This window comes from Lactuca virosa, chromosome 9 (genome assembly GCF_052849685.1).
Source record: "Lactuca virosa cultivar CGN04683 chromosome 9, Lactuca_virosa_CGN04683_v6, whole genome shotgun sequence".
In the NCBI taxonomy this organism is placed as follows: Eukaryota; Viridiplantae; Streptophyta; class Magnoliopsida; order Asterales; family Asteraceae; genus Lactuca; species Lactuca virosa.
Genome location: NC_136434.1, coordinates 254932513 through 254949457, shown reverse-complemented (window position 1 = coordinate 254949457; position 16945 = coordinate 254932513). Strand labels below are relative to the sequence as shown.

Genomic DNA, 16945 nt, shown 5'->3' with positions numbered 1-16945 from the left:
AGCCCACTCAACCGCAACCTGAAGACTTACCAGGACCGTAGTCACTCATTGAAAGAATCGAACGACTGGAAACTCGTGAACGCCTAGCTGCTGAGCAAATTTCTTTAAAAGTTGAAATGGGAATTCGATCCCTAGATACAAGTCGTCAGGCTGATCATAAGCAGTTCATGGCTGCTGCAGAGCGCCTCATCTCTGAGGTATCTGTAATCAAGGCAGATTTACAAACAGCCATTACGGACCAATCAACTCACTCACAGAAGCTGATAGCTGAAACTCATACTGCCTATGAGTACACGATCTCGGTTCTTCAATCTACCATCAACAGACTTCAACGCTTCCTGTCTTCAAACTTTCATTGTCCTGAGATTCTTCAACTTACCAAGGAGATTCATCGACTACTCTTCAACACCGCCATCCCTGACAATCAGCAACTGGCTGATGCTCTCAAAGTTCAATTCCAGGAGGTGTGTGCCAAAGTCGAAGGTCTTAAGCAATGGCTTGAGGATGCTCCGGTTTTGCATTCCTCAAGAGGGGGAAGTGATGAAGACCATCATTCAAACAACTTCTCTCAACATAGGAGCCCCCTGTCATCAATGAAAAAATTCCCTCTCCGCAACCATCTCCTCACAAGAATCCAAGTCATCAGACACCACCGCAACATCAGTCTCCACCGCAACAGAAAATCATTCAAGAAACTTCTCCTGAGCGACCGGAGACTCCCCCCCACTTCAAGAATCTAGCATCCAACATGTCATCCGAACATTCCAATGACTCTCCCGCAACGAAACAGAAGAAAGCAGATTGGAAAGCAGCCAAATTTGCTGAACTCATCTGGAGAGAAAACGGATTCGACATCACCATGGATGAATCCTTAGTCAATTCCTGGATCAATCCCCACCGAAGACTGCTGGATGATGACTATAAACCCTATCTTACCTTTGCTGAACCTCCTTCTAACGGTTACTGGGATGTTCCAATCTCCCCAAATGCTAAATACTTCACTGTATTTGAGCAGTTTGACCGCAGCCTACATGATCACAAGAGACTGCCCATGGAATTCGAAAGACTCAATCGATTCTATGCTAAACATGCTTCTTCCATAGAAAAAATCTGGTCTAATGAGAGACCATCCGCAATCAAGAACTTTAAGCCCCGAAAATTCATGAAAGCTGACTTTATCCAGTATACTCTTACAAGAAGGAATCAGGACTACGTCCGCACCCAAGCTGACTTCCCATGCATGAATCCAAAAGAAGTCTTCCTGATAGCTAAGGTGTTCCAAAACAAATCTGAAAAGTATCCTAAGATGAAGATAGCATTTGAAAGGGCAATTGCATTCCTTAGGGAAACTGTCTGTGACTTCGCAAAGATAGATGCGGATATTCACCCTGTCGTTGCCAAAAATTTCGATCTACCACCACTTGATCCTGCACCGATGCTTACTGAAGGTTATCAAGAAAGATCTCTGGGTGAAACAAACTTCCCTGATCTTGGAGTCATCTTTAAGCGAAAGCTCAATGAAACCAAATACTTCATTCCTATGACTGCCATGAATCGTCTTACAAGGAATCAAATTGAAATTTGTCGAACCGCAGTTCAAAAGTCAAAACACACAACTGCCGAAGTCAAGTTCGAAATTTTAAGGAGGATCACCTGGTTGGAGAATGTCAGAAAGTTTTGGTGGATTCTCATCAAGTTCCTAAAACTTGATAACTGAAGAGAAGTTAAAGAGGTCACTTAGGGGGAAATTGTTGAATCATAAAAGTGACCCTCTTGAACTTGATCTACCGCAACCCTCAAGGATCCGCAGTCAACTCTTATCAGCAACCTCATCCGAAGTCATCATCAACCGCAGTTTACTTTCTAGTTTACTTAGTTTAACTCTTTATCTACTTTTGTTAGAGTACTCTCTATTGTCCAGTATGCCTTGCATGGCTACACTTAGAGAGTTGATCCAATGTAATATTTGAGTCTCTATAAATAGAGCTCAATCTTTGTTATTCGAATACCTCAATTACATCTCTTACATCTATCTGATTACGCATCTTGAATCTTATGTTATTATTACTCTCTCCTTCTTACTATCAAAGTTCACTTGAATATAACTGAATATTATTTCTCTTCGGAGCAAGTCATTCGTGACTTAATCACTAAGTTTGATCTCACTTACTAACTTGGTCTGAATGCATTCCTTGTTAAGAATCAACTTATGTGTATACTTGATATAACACCTGCTGTCATTTATATTTCCTTACATTTCCGCAACTAACTCTCTAATTATCTAACTCGTTAACTTATTATTATTGTTGAGCTTTTAGATCCTTTGAGATATAATATTCCGCAACTATACTTGTTCTAACGTTTGTTCAAGTGTGTCTCAAGTTTTTCTCTTAACACTTAGTCTTATTTCTAATAGACCTTTCTATGATGGTTTGATGTAGCCTAGTCGTACATAATTTAAGATTGAAAAGATTGTAGACTGAGTGGTCATGTCCAAATTCCACAGTTAGATAATAAACGGGAATTAAGGCCGAACCACGCACTCTAAGCTTGTAGAATCTTAATTACACACGGCCTTACGTTCGTACTAAGTTAGACGGAGTGGTTTGGGGAACATACCAAAATTCTCGGTAGGGTTCCTCGTTGTCGCTTTCACGTCCATTTGTTAAACTCCTCATGGTCCTCCGTCATTCTGCTATGTTGGACAATTCCTCTTGAAGTGTCCCGTTTCACTGCATGCGTGGCATACGGGACTTACTTCTGGGTTGGGGGTTGGAGTGACGCATGGGGTCGGGGCCCTGCAGTAGGGGGCGGGTGTGCCCCTTCTTGTTGCACCTTTTTCAATGAAATTCTCGACAGACTCCCTGATGATGGTAGTTGCACTTGCTGCAGAGCGGGAGGTTTCCATAATATGGTCTTCTCAGTGTTGGGGTAGGGAGGCTAGTGGTGGTAGGGGCTGCTACAACTTGTTGCCTTTTGGTAGGCCTTTGAGTCGATCCGCTTCCTTTCTTGTTCCCTAGCTTTCGCTTCATGACGTTAGGTTTGGAGTTTGGGGTGCCTTGGTAAATTGTCCCTCATTGGTGTCCTTGGTTGTTACTACGGTTGGGATTGTCGACACCGTCTCCATTTCCATTTGGGTTGTTGGCGTTGAGTTGTGCCATGACGGCTGTCACGGTAGCTGTTATAGCGGCTTGGAAGGTTGTGGGTCCATCTATAAAATTGGTGTTTCACCGGATAGTTGGTTGTTTCCATGGGAAGACATGATTCTGTTGCATGATGAGAGACAGGTTCGTGAGTAACTATGGTTATTTCTAGTCATATCTCATCTATGATTATTGATATGAACCTATGCATGTATGGATATAAATCACATGTTTTGTTGCACGATTCTCGTTGTCTCGACCTACATCCCTATGATGTATTAATGGTAGTATGTAGAATTAGGTATTGTACAAATGTTAAGTTATCCTAATAGATCATAGATATCATATCCTTAAGTTGGCTCAGGTTACATGAGTTCTTGGAGGGCGTACCTCTCTTGATTTACTACTACTAGTTGTGAAGAATTACATGGTAAACCTAGGACTTTGTGCGAATAGGGTAGTGACTCTCATATGCCTAAATAGCGTACACGGTGTCCAACGATTTCGCTTATTTCACGAGTGGCTTCTTTCGCTCTCTGCTCTGTAGGCTGCCCTAGTCTCAGCTTCCATGAGTTGTTGCCTTAGTGTGGTCACCTCCTCTTCTAAGGAGCAGAGATGATCGGTAAGGTCTTCTTGTTCTGCGTGTTGGTTCGGTATTGCTTCCGAGGGGTAAGGCTCGCTAAGGATCTCTCTAGCTTCTTCACCCCTGTCTGATTCCTCATCATAGTCTTCTCCCTCGTAGTCCATCACTTGGTACTCTTCGGGGCCCACTTCTGGGTTCTCCCCTTGCACTTCTTCTGGTTCTCCTTCGACCCATTCGTTGGCTATCACCGCTGGGTAGTAGGGGTCTTTGGGATGAAGCTCAGCCATGTTGCCTTTATGAGAATGGAGGTATGAGATACATGTAGAAGATTTAAGTGTGGAGGTCATATGGTATTCTAAAACGCCACTATAGTATCATATGTTTGATCCTAGGGTTTCCTGATGTACGAAATCGATATGCTTTTTAGACTTGTTGTTATTGTTTAGTATCATAAAATACTCCTATAGTATTTTAAACCTTAGGTTTGGCTCTAATGCTCCTTTGCATGCAAGGTCGATAAGTTTTAGACTCGTTGCAATGCTACCCTCACTCCCAAACACATGTATGTCATATCTCAAATAAATATAGTTGATCAGGCTATATTTATCGCAGATATGATTACATAACTGTCCAATTTTGACTGTAGTGTTCCACATCTAAATACTTTTGTTTTGTTCTTATTATGATAAGGTTCTAGCAACTATGTATACTTTTAGAAGATACTTATATTCTTAAGGCATACTTTTAGTCAGAGTGTTTTTAGTCCCATTGTATTTATAGTTGTATATCTCGTATGGTTAGATATACTAGTTCACTATAAACAATGCTCTGATACCAATCTGTCACACCCCCGAACCGGGACGGCGGAAACGTCCGGGGGGGGGGGGGGATGACTTCATGTACAGTATCATAACAATTGAATATGAATGAAACATAGCAACCAAACATCATACATTGGAAATACACACTTACATAGTTTACATATTGAATTTGTTCATCAGTTACACAAAAGTAAGAAAAGTAAAATTTCTTGAAGTCGCACCACTTGATCTCATAGTCGAGCTTATTATCTGCTACTGGATCCCTGAGAATACAAGTCGTTTTGAAAAGCGTCAACTAAAAAGTTGGTGAGTTCATAAGTATTTTTGTATAAAATGGTTTTGTACTGTTTTAGAGTAGTTCTCATAATGTTTTCAGAAAATCCGATATTTCTATAAAATAATTTGTAAGTCTCGTTCTAAAATTGTGAATATATGCATGTCTATCCTTTGTTATCTTTTGTTTGTAAGAGTAAAGAGAATATTCCCAGAAAATCCGATATTTTCTAAAAAGAAATGATTTGAAATATTGGTGTCCGATCTTATGTTAATGCATGTGTGTTAATGTTTGCGAAAATAGAAAGAGAATGATCCCAGACAACCCGATGTTGTCTGCATAAGAGAATGCTGGAATCTCAACCCCCAAGGTTGAGTACCAGCACGTATAGGTTACCGTTTTATCCAAAGAGAAAAGGGAATGGTTTCCCATAAATTTTATAACGGTAATTCCACTAAGTGAGCTGCTATAACCATACTTGATAATGACAATTTCGCCTGTCATGACGTCTTTGGGACGCTGGCGGAATAAGGTACGGTTTGTCACCCTAGACTGACCTAGTCTAACTGTAGCGAACAACTCAGGTGTGGGGCGTCACCCCCATATAGATCTATAGACAAACTCACACTCTCCCTCCAAGAGACTCTGGTTATAACTACAGGCTACGATCGTACACTAAATAGGTGTCACGTCTCACTCGATCCTTAATCAAATTTACGCTGAAAAAGAAAGAAGAACATATAAGGTATATTCCAGGCGCAATAAAAATGTAAGTGGACAACTAAGGCCCACTAAGCATGTAAAGTATTTCTAGGCTCAAGAAGAACATATAAGGTATATATATATATATATATATATATATATATATATATATATATATATATATATATATATATATATATATATATATATATATATATATATATATATATCCCGGGCCCAATATACATGTAAAAGGACACTAACGCCCACTAAACATGCAAAAGGACACTAAGGCCCACTAAGCATGTAAAAGGACAATAAAGCTCACTAAACATGTATATTATATCCAGGCCCAATAAGGACGTAAATATATATATATATATATATATATATATATATATATATATATATATATATATATATATATATATATATATATATATATATATATATATATATATATATAAAGTACATATAAGTTAACATGTCTAGATGTTTTAAAAGTATATATATAAGTTATACAAACTTGCATCTAAAACATGTATAAGAGCTTTTAGCATGATAAAAATAATTTCTTGTTTTTGACCTTTCTGTCCCTGTTTTTAGAAAAATTATAGAAAAATCATCGTAAGTCGAAATTCAAATCCGTAAACTTTGAAGGTTTGGAAAATGAGTCTACTTTACTCATAATTTTTATTATGATTTTTAATGGCCTTAAACCAGTGTGAAAATGTTCATCTTCACAGACCTGTCCGAAATCATTCCTGAAATGGTAGGCAGTTTTGTAAAAATCGCCAAAACTTGTGGTAAAATCGTAGGAACGCGTGAGAGTAGTCATTTTAAAGGTATAACCTGAAATCTTTGCATGTAAAACAGTTTTGAAAAATATTACCATCAAGGTGTTCAAAACTGTTTGTAATTGGACCAAAAAATTCCTGTTAAAAGCTGATTTTTGAGTTTAGGTTATAGATGTTTGAACACAACACTTGTTTTTGCTATTTAGAGTGTATAATCTCAGATCTACAAGTTTTCATGTAATATATAAGACAAATCATACTTTTATCATGGTTTTTATGTAGATCTAAGTGATAAACTTCATGTTCAAGTAAAGATCCAAAAGTTAAACACTGAACACAATGGTACATGCAAATATCCAACGGTTAAACGAGAGTTGACTTGTATTCTCCCCCGAAAACATGAAAAATACGAAAGATATGGGGGTATGAAGCTCACCTTGAGGTTTTTGTGATGTAGATAAAGGAGAAAAAGGATTTTTGAGCCTAGATTGCCTTCTTGAGGGAACTTTCGAAGTGGTGGTTGTTCTAAGGAGTTTATACACAAAAATGAGGTTATAAGAGAAAGATCTTTGTAAAAACTTGAAATAAACAATGGAGTTTGACATGAACTTACCAAGTTTAGGACTCTTGAAGAAATCTTCATTGAAGAACACACACACAAATCACGATTTTGGAGAGGAAAGTGGGTGATGTTCTTGAGAGTAAGGAGAGAAAATGAGTTGGATGAAAACTTGAAATGAGGGTGGTGAGGGAGTGCTTGGCCGAGATTTCAAGAGGAAAGAGAGGGGGAGAGAAGCATGGAAACATGTTGGGTATTACACTTATATCCTAGATGTATGCAAGTTAATAACATGGTTATATGTTATGTATTAATAAGGTGTCAACCTCTTGTGTTTTTCCTTTCTCTTTTTTTTGGTCCATTAGAGGGGGTTTCGGCCCAACATATTATCTAATAGAGGTATTTGGCCCATTATGGTATAAAAGAGATGTTCACGACCCAAATAGGCCCAGAACAATGTTAAATAAAAAATTTCGGCCCATTAGAACCCATTTGAGATGTTATCGGCCCGTTAGGGTCCAATAAGAGAGTCTTGGCCCAAGTTGGGTAAATCTTAGCTTATGGGGTTAGGTTTTGGGCTTATACAAGGAGATTATATTGTTCACGATCTCACATCTTAACATAATTTTGCCAGTTGTGATAGGGTGTGACAGATTGGTATCAGAGCATTGTTTATAGTGAACTAAGTATATCAACCTCTAAAAGATATACAACTATAAATACAATGGGGCCAAAGTGCTCTGACTAAAAGTATACTTTTAAAATATAAATATTTTATGGGAAGTATACAAACAAGCATACATATTAGAACAAGTATCACAAGAAGTACAATACACAAGTATTTAGGAAATTGGAAAGCACGAGTAGGTCTAGAGATATATAATCAGATCTAGGAAGGATATAGCCTGATCAACTATATTTAACCGAGATGTGATTAGCATATGCCTAGGAATGGTCGTGGTGTTGGAACAAGCCTAAAACTTACCAATCCTATATACAAAGAGTATCTAGAAGAAAACATAAAGTTAAAATACTATAGGAGTATTTTATGGTACTATAAGATAACAACAAGTTTAAAACTTACCGAGTACATATACCAAGAAGCTCTAGAATCTGACATACAATTAAAAATACTATAGAAGTATTTTAGGCATATTAAATAACATATGTGAAAATTAAAAGACCCTTATTAGTAAGCCTATGATTGCGGAGTGTATACTTCCAGAGTTGTGTATAATTGAGATTTTATAGACTCAGAATTTGTGACCTACTACATCATGTTCCTTGTTTGGTTGTGGTTTTAGAGTAGGGTCACTTATTCGAAGGTCTATTTAATCTTAAGTTATATACAACTTGTATACACTGCAATGACCCAGAACTTTTTCGCTTTCTCTCTCTACTTTCTCTCTCTTCTCGTGATTCTCTCTGACGGTATTGCAATCTAGTTCGTGTTTCGCTGGAGCTGCTTCTCCGATGTTCCTCTTTACATCGTAAAAGCATTTTCCTCTTCATATTTTTGGTGTGCTGATGGGTGCTTCTTCTAATAAGCATCGATTGAAGGATGTGAAAGTGAAGCCTCCTGATAAGAGCGTTGCGGTTCGATATGTTAGGACGGAAGTTGACTTGAGTGAGGTTGTTCCGCCTGGGGTGGTTGAGCAATCTTCTGCTACCATCTATAGAGCTAGAAGGAAGCCAAGTGCTTCGGGAGCTGTAGCTACTGGTATTGGCAAATCAGAATGGAATTCTGAAGGCAAGGTTTATGTTGAAAGGAAATCTAGGCATAAAGGAAATGATGATAGTATTCCAATGGATGTGGTGGAGTATTATGATGAGGAAGCTTCAGAGGATGATACTCAGGGTGATTCGGAATCAGTATCTTCTTGGGAATCGGATGCAAGTATTTCGGTGTCTGAAAATCGTTCTAAGCTGAAGGATCCAATGGCTGGTGAATCTGGCGAGTTGAAGGCTGCTGGGATCTTTGAAGTCTCTATTCCTTCAGGTAATACTGCTAATCTATTGAAGAATTGGGATGGTTCAAAGGTTAATGAGGAATTTTTAAGTCCAAATTCGGAATTGAAACAAGTTACTAGCCAAATGATTAGGGTTAATCCTACTATATCTGTGAATGTTGATTCTACTTCTATATGCCCTGATTCTGTTGAGTGTCATGTTGAGAATTCTAGGGTTGAAGGAATTGATAAGATTAATATCAAGGATGTTGATAAGAATCTGAAACTAAATGACGAATTTATCCTTGGAGTTGGATTTCAATTTCTCAGTAAATTGAAGGAAGATGAATCTGATAAGAAGGAGATACATAGTGGTATGAATATGGAAGTGGAAGGTGATTTGTCGTACTTGAATAGGCAATCTAACTGGAATGAGGATGGAAATGTTATAGGTGATTCTGCTGATGATTCTAGTGAAGATGAGGATATTATTGTGGAAGGAAAGGGTAAAGCCATTGTGAATGATGTTTCAACTACTAAGGTGAAGGTTGGAACTGTTATTAACACTATTAACTTGGAGCCTTCTTTATTGGGTGATGCGAATAAAAGAAAGAAGGATCTTGCAGATGGATTGTCTGAAGTGTATAAGGAATTGGGTGGATCTTGACAGGGGAGCAAAATGAATTCTTATGCAGGAGTGTTAAAAGGTAAAAGGCATATGGGGAAGATTGATGTTAAATTTATTCCAGGGGAGGTGGGAAAGGAGGATGGGCCTGTTGTTATTCCGATTGAGAATTTAAAGAAGGCTAGTATTCCTTATACCAATACTTTATATGGGTATATGATTGACAAGAAGTTAGCATTCCCAGTTGTTCAAAAGGAACTGAGACGTATGTGGAGAAATGTGGGGCTGGAGGAGATCTTTATGAATAGTAAAGGATTCTTCTTTTTCAAGTTCAGTGATGAGCAAGGGATGATGTCGATTTTGGAAGGAAGTCTATGGCTTATGTTTAATAATATTCCTATATTTTTACAGCGTTGGAGACCTGGGCTTACACTAACAAAGAATAGACATGATAAAATTCTTATATGGATTAAAATATATGATTTGCCTTTGGAAGTATGGAGTGGGGAAAATCTGTGTATTATTGCTAGTAAGTTGGGAGTGCCTTTAGCGTTTGATTCTTTTACTGAGGAGATATGCTTAGAACATAAGGGGAGGATTGCGTATGCTAGAATTTTGGTTGAATTGTCGGCTGAAAAAGAATGGAAGAAGAAAATAGAGATTTTTATATGGGATTTTGTAACAAATTATGCTGTTGTTTAGAGTTTTGTTGTGGAGTATGTCTGGATGCCTTCTAGGTGTTCTCATTGTAAGGTATATGGGCATATGGATAAGGTTTGTATGGCAGTCTTGAATGAAGAAAAATTATTGAAGGAATTGGATAATGGGAAAAATAAGGAGAATAAGGGTAAAGATGTGGTGGACGATGAAGGTTATACTGAGGTTGTTAATAAGAAGGTCAAAGGAGGTGCTGATGGAGTTGGTACTAGTAGATCTATAGATGGTTCTGCAAATATGTATAAACAAAAGAATATTAGGAAGAATGGTAAGTCTAATAAGGGAAACAATTTCAGGGGTAATGGTGGGAACAGAGGAGGTAATGGAAGGGGTCAAAATGGAAATTGGAACAATAGAGGGGTGGGTCATTGGAACTTGGAAAAAAAATCAAAGATTTAAGAAGTATAATGTTGTTCCTGTTAAGGTTAATAATCAAGGGAATAAGGTGAATAGTAATCAGGGGAAGTTAAACAGGTCACAAATAATATGGAGGGTGTTAAAAAGATTTTAAGTAAGAATGCTGAAGTTGTTGATGTTAACAGTAATAAAAATAGATTTGAAATTCTGGGAATGATTGGTGATGAAGTTATGGATTGCATGGAGGAGGATGTTAAGGGGGGTAAGGTTAATGAACAAAAGGCTGCTGAAAGTAAAGACATTTCTATGTTTGCTGTTAGAGAGACTAAGAATATTTTGGGGTCTTCTAATAGTAATGGGATGGTTGAAGTGGTGAAAGAAAATTATGGTATGTTGAGAAATAATAGCATTGAGGAGGATAGTAGCAGGGAGAGAAAGAATTCTCAGGCATTTGAGGAGGTAAATGCCAAAATTTCTAATATTATCCAATAATGTCTATTGGTGTTTGGAATATTAGGGGGATGAATAAAATTATTAAGCAAAAGGAGGTTATTGAAGTTATTAGGAGCAATAATCTTGGGATTTATGCTGTTGTGGAGTCTCATGTGAAGGTCTTAAACCTTAAGAAGGTATGTCTTAAGACTTTTGGACAGTGGGAATGGGTTTCAAATTCTAGTAGTTGTGTTTCTGGCACTAGAACAATTGTTGGATGGAATCCTAGATTATTCGATGTGATGGTGATATCACAATCTAGACAATTTATTCATTCTTATGTTAGATTTTGTGATTCTAACTATAGCATGTGCTTGTCTTTTGTGTATGTTGCTTCGAGTTATATAGAGAGAAGGTTGTTGTGGGATAATTTGGAGAAGCATAGTTTGGTTGTTAAGAAGGATGCATGGGGAATTTTATGTGATTTAATGTGGCTTTGAAACTTTCGGAATATTCTAAGTACTGTTCCAGAATCCCAGAAGGTGTTGCAAATTTTATTGAATGTATAAACAATATTGAAGTTGAGGACATAAATTGTTCAGGATTTCAATTTACTTGGACAAAATCTCCAGCTGGTAATAAGGGTCTTTTGAAGAAATTAGACAGGGTGATGGCTAATTTGAAATTCATTGAAGATTATTCTTTGGCTCATGCTGTGTTCAAACCCTACAGGATTTCGGATCATTGCCCTGCTATTTTAAATATTTCTGTTTGTAAAACTAGATGGAAACCTTCTTTTAGGTTTGCTAATTTTATTACGGATAAGGAAGAGTTTTTACCTATGGCTAAAGAGATTTGGGGTGCTAATATTGAGGGGTTTTTCATGTTTAAAGTTTTTCAGAAAATGAAGATCCTTAAAAAGCACTGTCATGAGTTATACAGTAAATATAGGGGTTCTGGAATAAGAATTCAAGAGCTGAGGAAGGATCTGGAGTCTAAACAAGCTGATATTGACTTGGATCCTTTTAATGTCAAGATCAGAGAGGAACACTGCAATATTCTTTTTGAGTACAATATTGCTTGTGAAGATGAAGAAAAGCTCCTTATTCAACAATCTAAAATAAATTGGTTATTGGAAGGGGATAAAAATACCAATTTTTTTTCATAAAGTTGTCAATAGTAGGGTTAATAAAAGTCGTATATCTATGGTGTTTGATGAAGAGGGCAGATGGATAAGTGAGAAGGCTATGAAAGAGAAATTCGTTGATCATTTCAGGAATTTTTTGGGATTTGAAGATGTGACTGACACTTCTATTTTAAATGACGGATTTTTTTGTAAAAAGTTGGATATGAGGGTAGCGATGGATATGATAAGAGTGGTGACTGATGATGAGATTAAAGTTTCGATGTTTGATATAGATGACAACCATGCTCCTGGTCCAGATGACTTCTCGTCTAAATTTTTTAAGAGTACTTGGAGTATTGTTGGTGTGGAAGTATGCAAAGTTGTGAGGGAATTTTTTTGGACTGGAAAATTGTTGAAGGGCCTAAATGTTACGAGAATTATGTTGGTTCCTAAGGTGGATGTTCCTAGGAAATTTACGGATTTCTGTCCTATAGCTTGTTGCAATACTATTTACAAGTGTATTAGCAAGATTATAGTGAACATAATGAGAAACTATTTGGGAGATATTGTTGATTTGAATCAGTGCGCTTTCATTCATGGGAGATCTATCTTACATAATATTCTTCTTGCCCAGGATTTAATGGTGGGATATAAAAAAGATGGGAGCTCCTAAATGTGCCTTAAAAATAGACATCCAGAAGGCTTATGATACGGTGGATTGGAAGTTTCTTAATAGGGCTCTCTTGGGGTTTGGGTTTCATCCGATAATGACACAATGGATTATGGCTTGTGTGTCATCTCCGTGGTTCATGTTGAATTTTAATGGTGAGGATCATGGATTTTTTGAAGGAAAAAGGGGCCTAAGGCAGGGAGATCCTCTATCTCCTTACATGTTTACTATTGTGATGGAAGTTTTTAATATCATTCTTAAGAAGAAGATTGAATGGTGTCAAAATTTTAAATTTCACATTAAATGTAGAGCCTAAAGTATTACCCATTTATGCTTTGCGGATGATTTGTTGGTTTTTTGTTATGGGAATGGTAGTTTTTCTAGAGTCATAAAGGAGTCTCTAGATGATTTCAAAAAACATGTCGGGTTTGAATGCTAACTTGGCCAAAAGTCAGATCTTCTTTAGCTGTGTTAAGCCTAATATGCGAAGAATTATCTTGGGCATCCTCCCGTTTGATGTTGGTAAATTTCCTTTTAAGTATCTTGAAGTTCCGATGTGTATTACGAAGCTATTTTGTAGAGATTGTAAACAATTAGTTGAGAAAATAAAAATGAGAGTTTTTAACTGGAAAAGCAAATTTTTATCTTTTGCGGGGAGGTTGCATCTTATTAATGTTGTTTTGACTTCAATTCATGTGTATTGGGCTTCTATTTTTAAAATTCATGTCACCACCATCAAGGAGATTGAGAAGCTGTGTAGAAGTTACCTTTGGGCTAATGTGGAAGTGGTTAAAGGGAAAGCTAAAGCCAGTTGGAACAATATCTGTAAGCATAAAGAATATGGTGGTCTTGGAGTGAAGGATTTGAGGAAATGGAATGATGCCCTTTTAGCTAAACATGTTTGGAATGTTATTAAAAATAAAAATTCTCTTTGGGTCCAATGCGTGAGAAGGAATTATATCAGGGACAGATGTTTTTGGGATATTAAGCAGAAAAAGAATATGAATTGGACTTGGGAAAGGATCCTTGAAGTAAGGAAAGCTATTAGGCCACATGTGGTGTCTTGTGTTGGAAATGGGATGAATACTTCACTTTGGCATGACTGGTGGCATCCTATTGGAATTCTAAGTGCTATTATATCTACAAGGGAATGGGTCAGTAAAGGGTTTAATGATATGTATTTGGTCAGTGATGTCATGGTTAATGATCACTATTTGTGGCCTGTTGAATGGATGAATGATTTTCCAGGATTGAGGGATGGTCCTATGTTTTGTAATAATGCTGATCAGTTGGATGTTACTGTTTGGAGAGATAAGAATGGGATAAGTAAACATTTTTTAAGTAAACAGGTTTGGATGGATATTAATAGCTTTGGTGTTACAGTTCCTTGATATGATATTGTGTGGTTTGGTAATAGCATTCCTAGAAATTCGTTTATTTTATGGATGGCTATCTTGAATAAACTGAAATCTCAGGATCAGGTCAAATGCTGGGAAGTCAAGGGTAATTTGCTATGTCCTTTTTGTTTAGTTACAAATGATTCCCATGACCATCTTTTTTTCAAATGTGAGTTCTCTCATCTTATTTGGAGCCATTTCTGTAATAAGATGGATCTTTGTATCAGTTATGATGATTGGAATGAGCTTATTTTGAAGCTTTGTGGTTTCATTAAAGGGAAGGCTGTTGAGTCTTTGGTCAAGAAAATTGTGTTGGCCAGTTGTGTTGCTCATATTTGGAAGGAGAGAAATTCTAGACTTTTTAGTAATATTAGCAAATTACACAAGGAGGTGATTTTCTGTATTGAAAAAGAAGTTCAGCTGAAGCTGTTGGGGTTGAGAAAAAAGTCTATTATGGTGAATGATAAAGATTATAAGAATTGGGGAATCCATGGAAGGGATAGAAGGTGTAAAGATGAGTATAAAAATGTTGATAAGTAGAGAGTTGGGAGGTGTTTTCTGTTTGTGGTGCAGGGTGGGGCTGAGAATGAGGTTTTTGGGAGTGTTAATTGGGATCTGGTGGGGGTATTTTGGGAACAGGTTCATAAATAAAGGAATTGACGGATTTTGTTGCTTATTTGAAAGCTTGCTTTCAAATATTGTGACTTGTACCTGAGGGATTTTCTGTTTGGATATGATCATTTTTGAGATTATTCAAATGGGGAATCCTAGACATGTGATTGATGCCATGTCTAGTATGAAACTTGTTGTTACTTCCAGGTGGATTGTTGGAGAATTTTTGTGTTTTGGTTTGTGTTTGGTTTGCAGGATTAATTTGCTGTGGAAGATGAAGATGTATATTAGCAATCAGCTATTTAATCACTTTGATGATTGGGATTATTTTTGGGGGTTGATGCTAAATTGGAGACACACGGATGATTGTAATCTTAATATCTGGTATTAGGTTAATCAGTTGGTGCGGATCAAGGGGAAGTGCATTCTGATTGTGCAAGCTAAGTGGCTGAACAATGATAGGTGGTGGACTGAAGTGTGGTAGAATGGCAGCAGATCCTGGACTAAGGGCATTATGGGAGTCTTTTTTTCATTGGGCTGATTTGTGGGTTATTTGTTTTTTCTTTTATAATGCTTTATTAGTAGTTTGACTATTGTGTTTGGTTTGTTGGGTTGGTTCTTAAGATTAGTCTATTGGACTGCGGGTTTTTTTAAGGGCCTTTCCCCTTGCATTGGTCTTAATGATGTTTTATGGTTATGGTGTTACAAGGGGGTGAAGTTACCTTTTTTTCCCACCTTTAATAAGGCTGTGGACTAGTCTTAGGGTTAATAAGGTCAATTGGGGTAGATTTAGGTTTTTTATGGTTATTAAAAAATGGTTAGGGAGTTGGTTATGGATAGGTTGGATTACTATAGACTTTGTAGGTTGATTTGTTCCTTGTTGTTCTTGTATTCTTTTTTTCTTTTTAATAAAGTTTGTTGAGCTTTGGCTCTTTCAAAAAAAACTTGTATACACTGCGTGATTATAGGAGGACCCGGTAAGGGTCACCCATAAGATAAAATTGTTTTATTTAATCTCATAGATTCTTTAGACACTCCTATTCTCGCAAAAACAACAACCAACAGATGAGTCAAGGAAGAACAAGAAGAGGTTCGTGAGGAGGATTCTGAGAAGGGACCAGTCGTAGAGAAAGGCACCAGAGTAATCACTACTGAACCTTACCATAGCGAGATTAGACATAAGAAATTCACTCGGACATTCGGGGTCCGACCCTCCATTGTGAAATTAATGGAGATCAGTAACAAAGCCTGCAGCGGGATATAGCAAAGATTCAACACACCCGTAGAGGACACGAACACTATGGGAAAGCTCAGAGACAACCAATCCCTACTAACCGAAACTAGGACAATCACAGTAAGGATATAGAACAGGGGAAACCACTCACGAGATACGCGAAGAGACCCAACACTGTATACGTCGCAGCAAAACTTAATAAACCAATATAACCTAGTGAGTTAGTGATTACACTTCTCACACTGTGTGTAAGGTTTATCTCGCCTTTCGTAGCAACTAGTAACGATTATTCAATCCACAGGAAATTCATTTGAGGGTAGCCACTACTAATTCATAAGTTTACTTTATATAGACATCTGTTATGAAGTGTTTTCAGAACACTATAAAAGTCAGAACATAATACACTCGGAACTAAGATAGATTAGTTTAAATAACACTCGACTTATAGCACCTACTAAAGACTTATTACCATTTCATCTTGTGAACCTTATGGTTGAAAGATGCCTCTTCATAGACCTATAGGGTGCGATCATCGCTACTCATGAGATCGTTTCTCGCCATGCAACAGAATCATGTCTTCACAAGGAGGAAATCAGCCAACCGGTGAGACACCAATTCTGCAGATAGACTCCGCTACTTTTCAAGCTGTAGTCACAGCAGCCGTAACAACCGTTATGGCACAATTTAATGCTAACAACGCCAGCGGAGGCTGAAGCGGTGCCGGTAATGCTAATCGCAGTAACAATCAAGGGCACCAGTAAGTGTCTACCGACCAGGACACCTAAGAACAAGAAACATAAATTTTGGAACAAGAAAGGGAAATACTCGACTCAAGGTCCCACTAAGAGACAACAGCCCGTGGTTGTCCCTCCAGTCACCACAACAGTCACAACGTCTGCCTCAACATCCACCACTACTTCTGTCACTCCAGCCCCTGTCAGTCGATA

At 37.5% G+C, this 16945-nt stretch overlaps 1 protein-coding gene across 1 annotated transcript; it reads left to right on the top strand.

Moving 5' to 3' along the window:
- The first annotated feature begins 9507 nt into the window (after positions 1-9507).
- LOC145140477 (uncharacterized) lies at positions 9508-10155 on the top strand. Its single transcript, XM_079073955.1, has one exon. It carries the CDS (start codon positions 9508-9510, stop codon positions 10153-10155), a length of 648 nt encoding a protein of 215 aa, XP_078930081.1.
- The last annotated feature ends 6790 nt before the right edge of the window (positions 10156-16945 follow it).

What these genes read in the sequence shown, in the direction of transcription:
- LOC145140477 (XM_079073955.1), top strand. Translation starts at nt 9,508, where the DNA reads ATGAATTCTTATGCAGGAGTGTTAAAAGGTAAAAGGCATATGGGGAAG.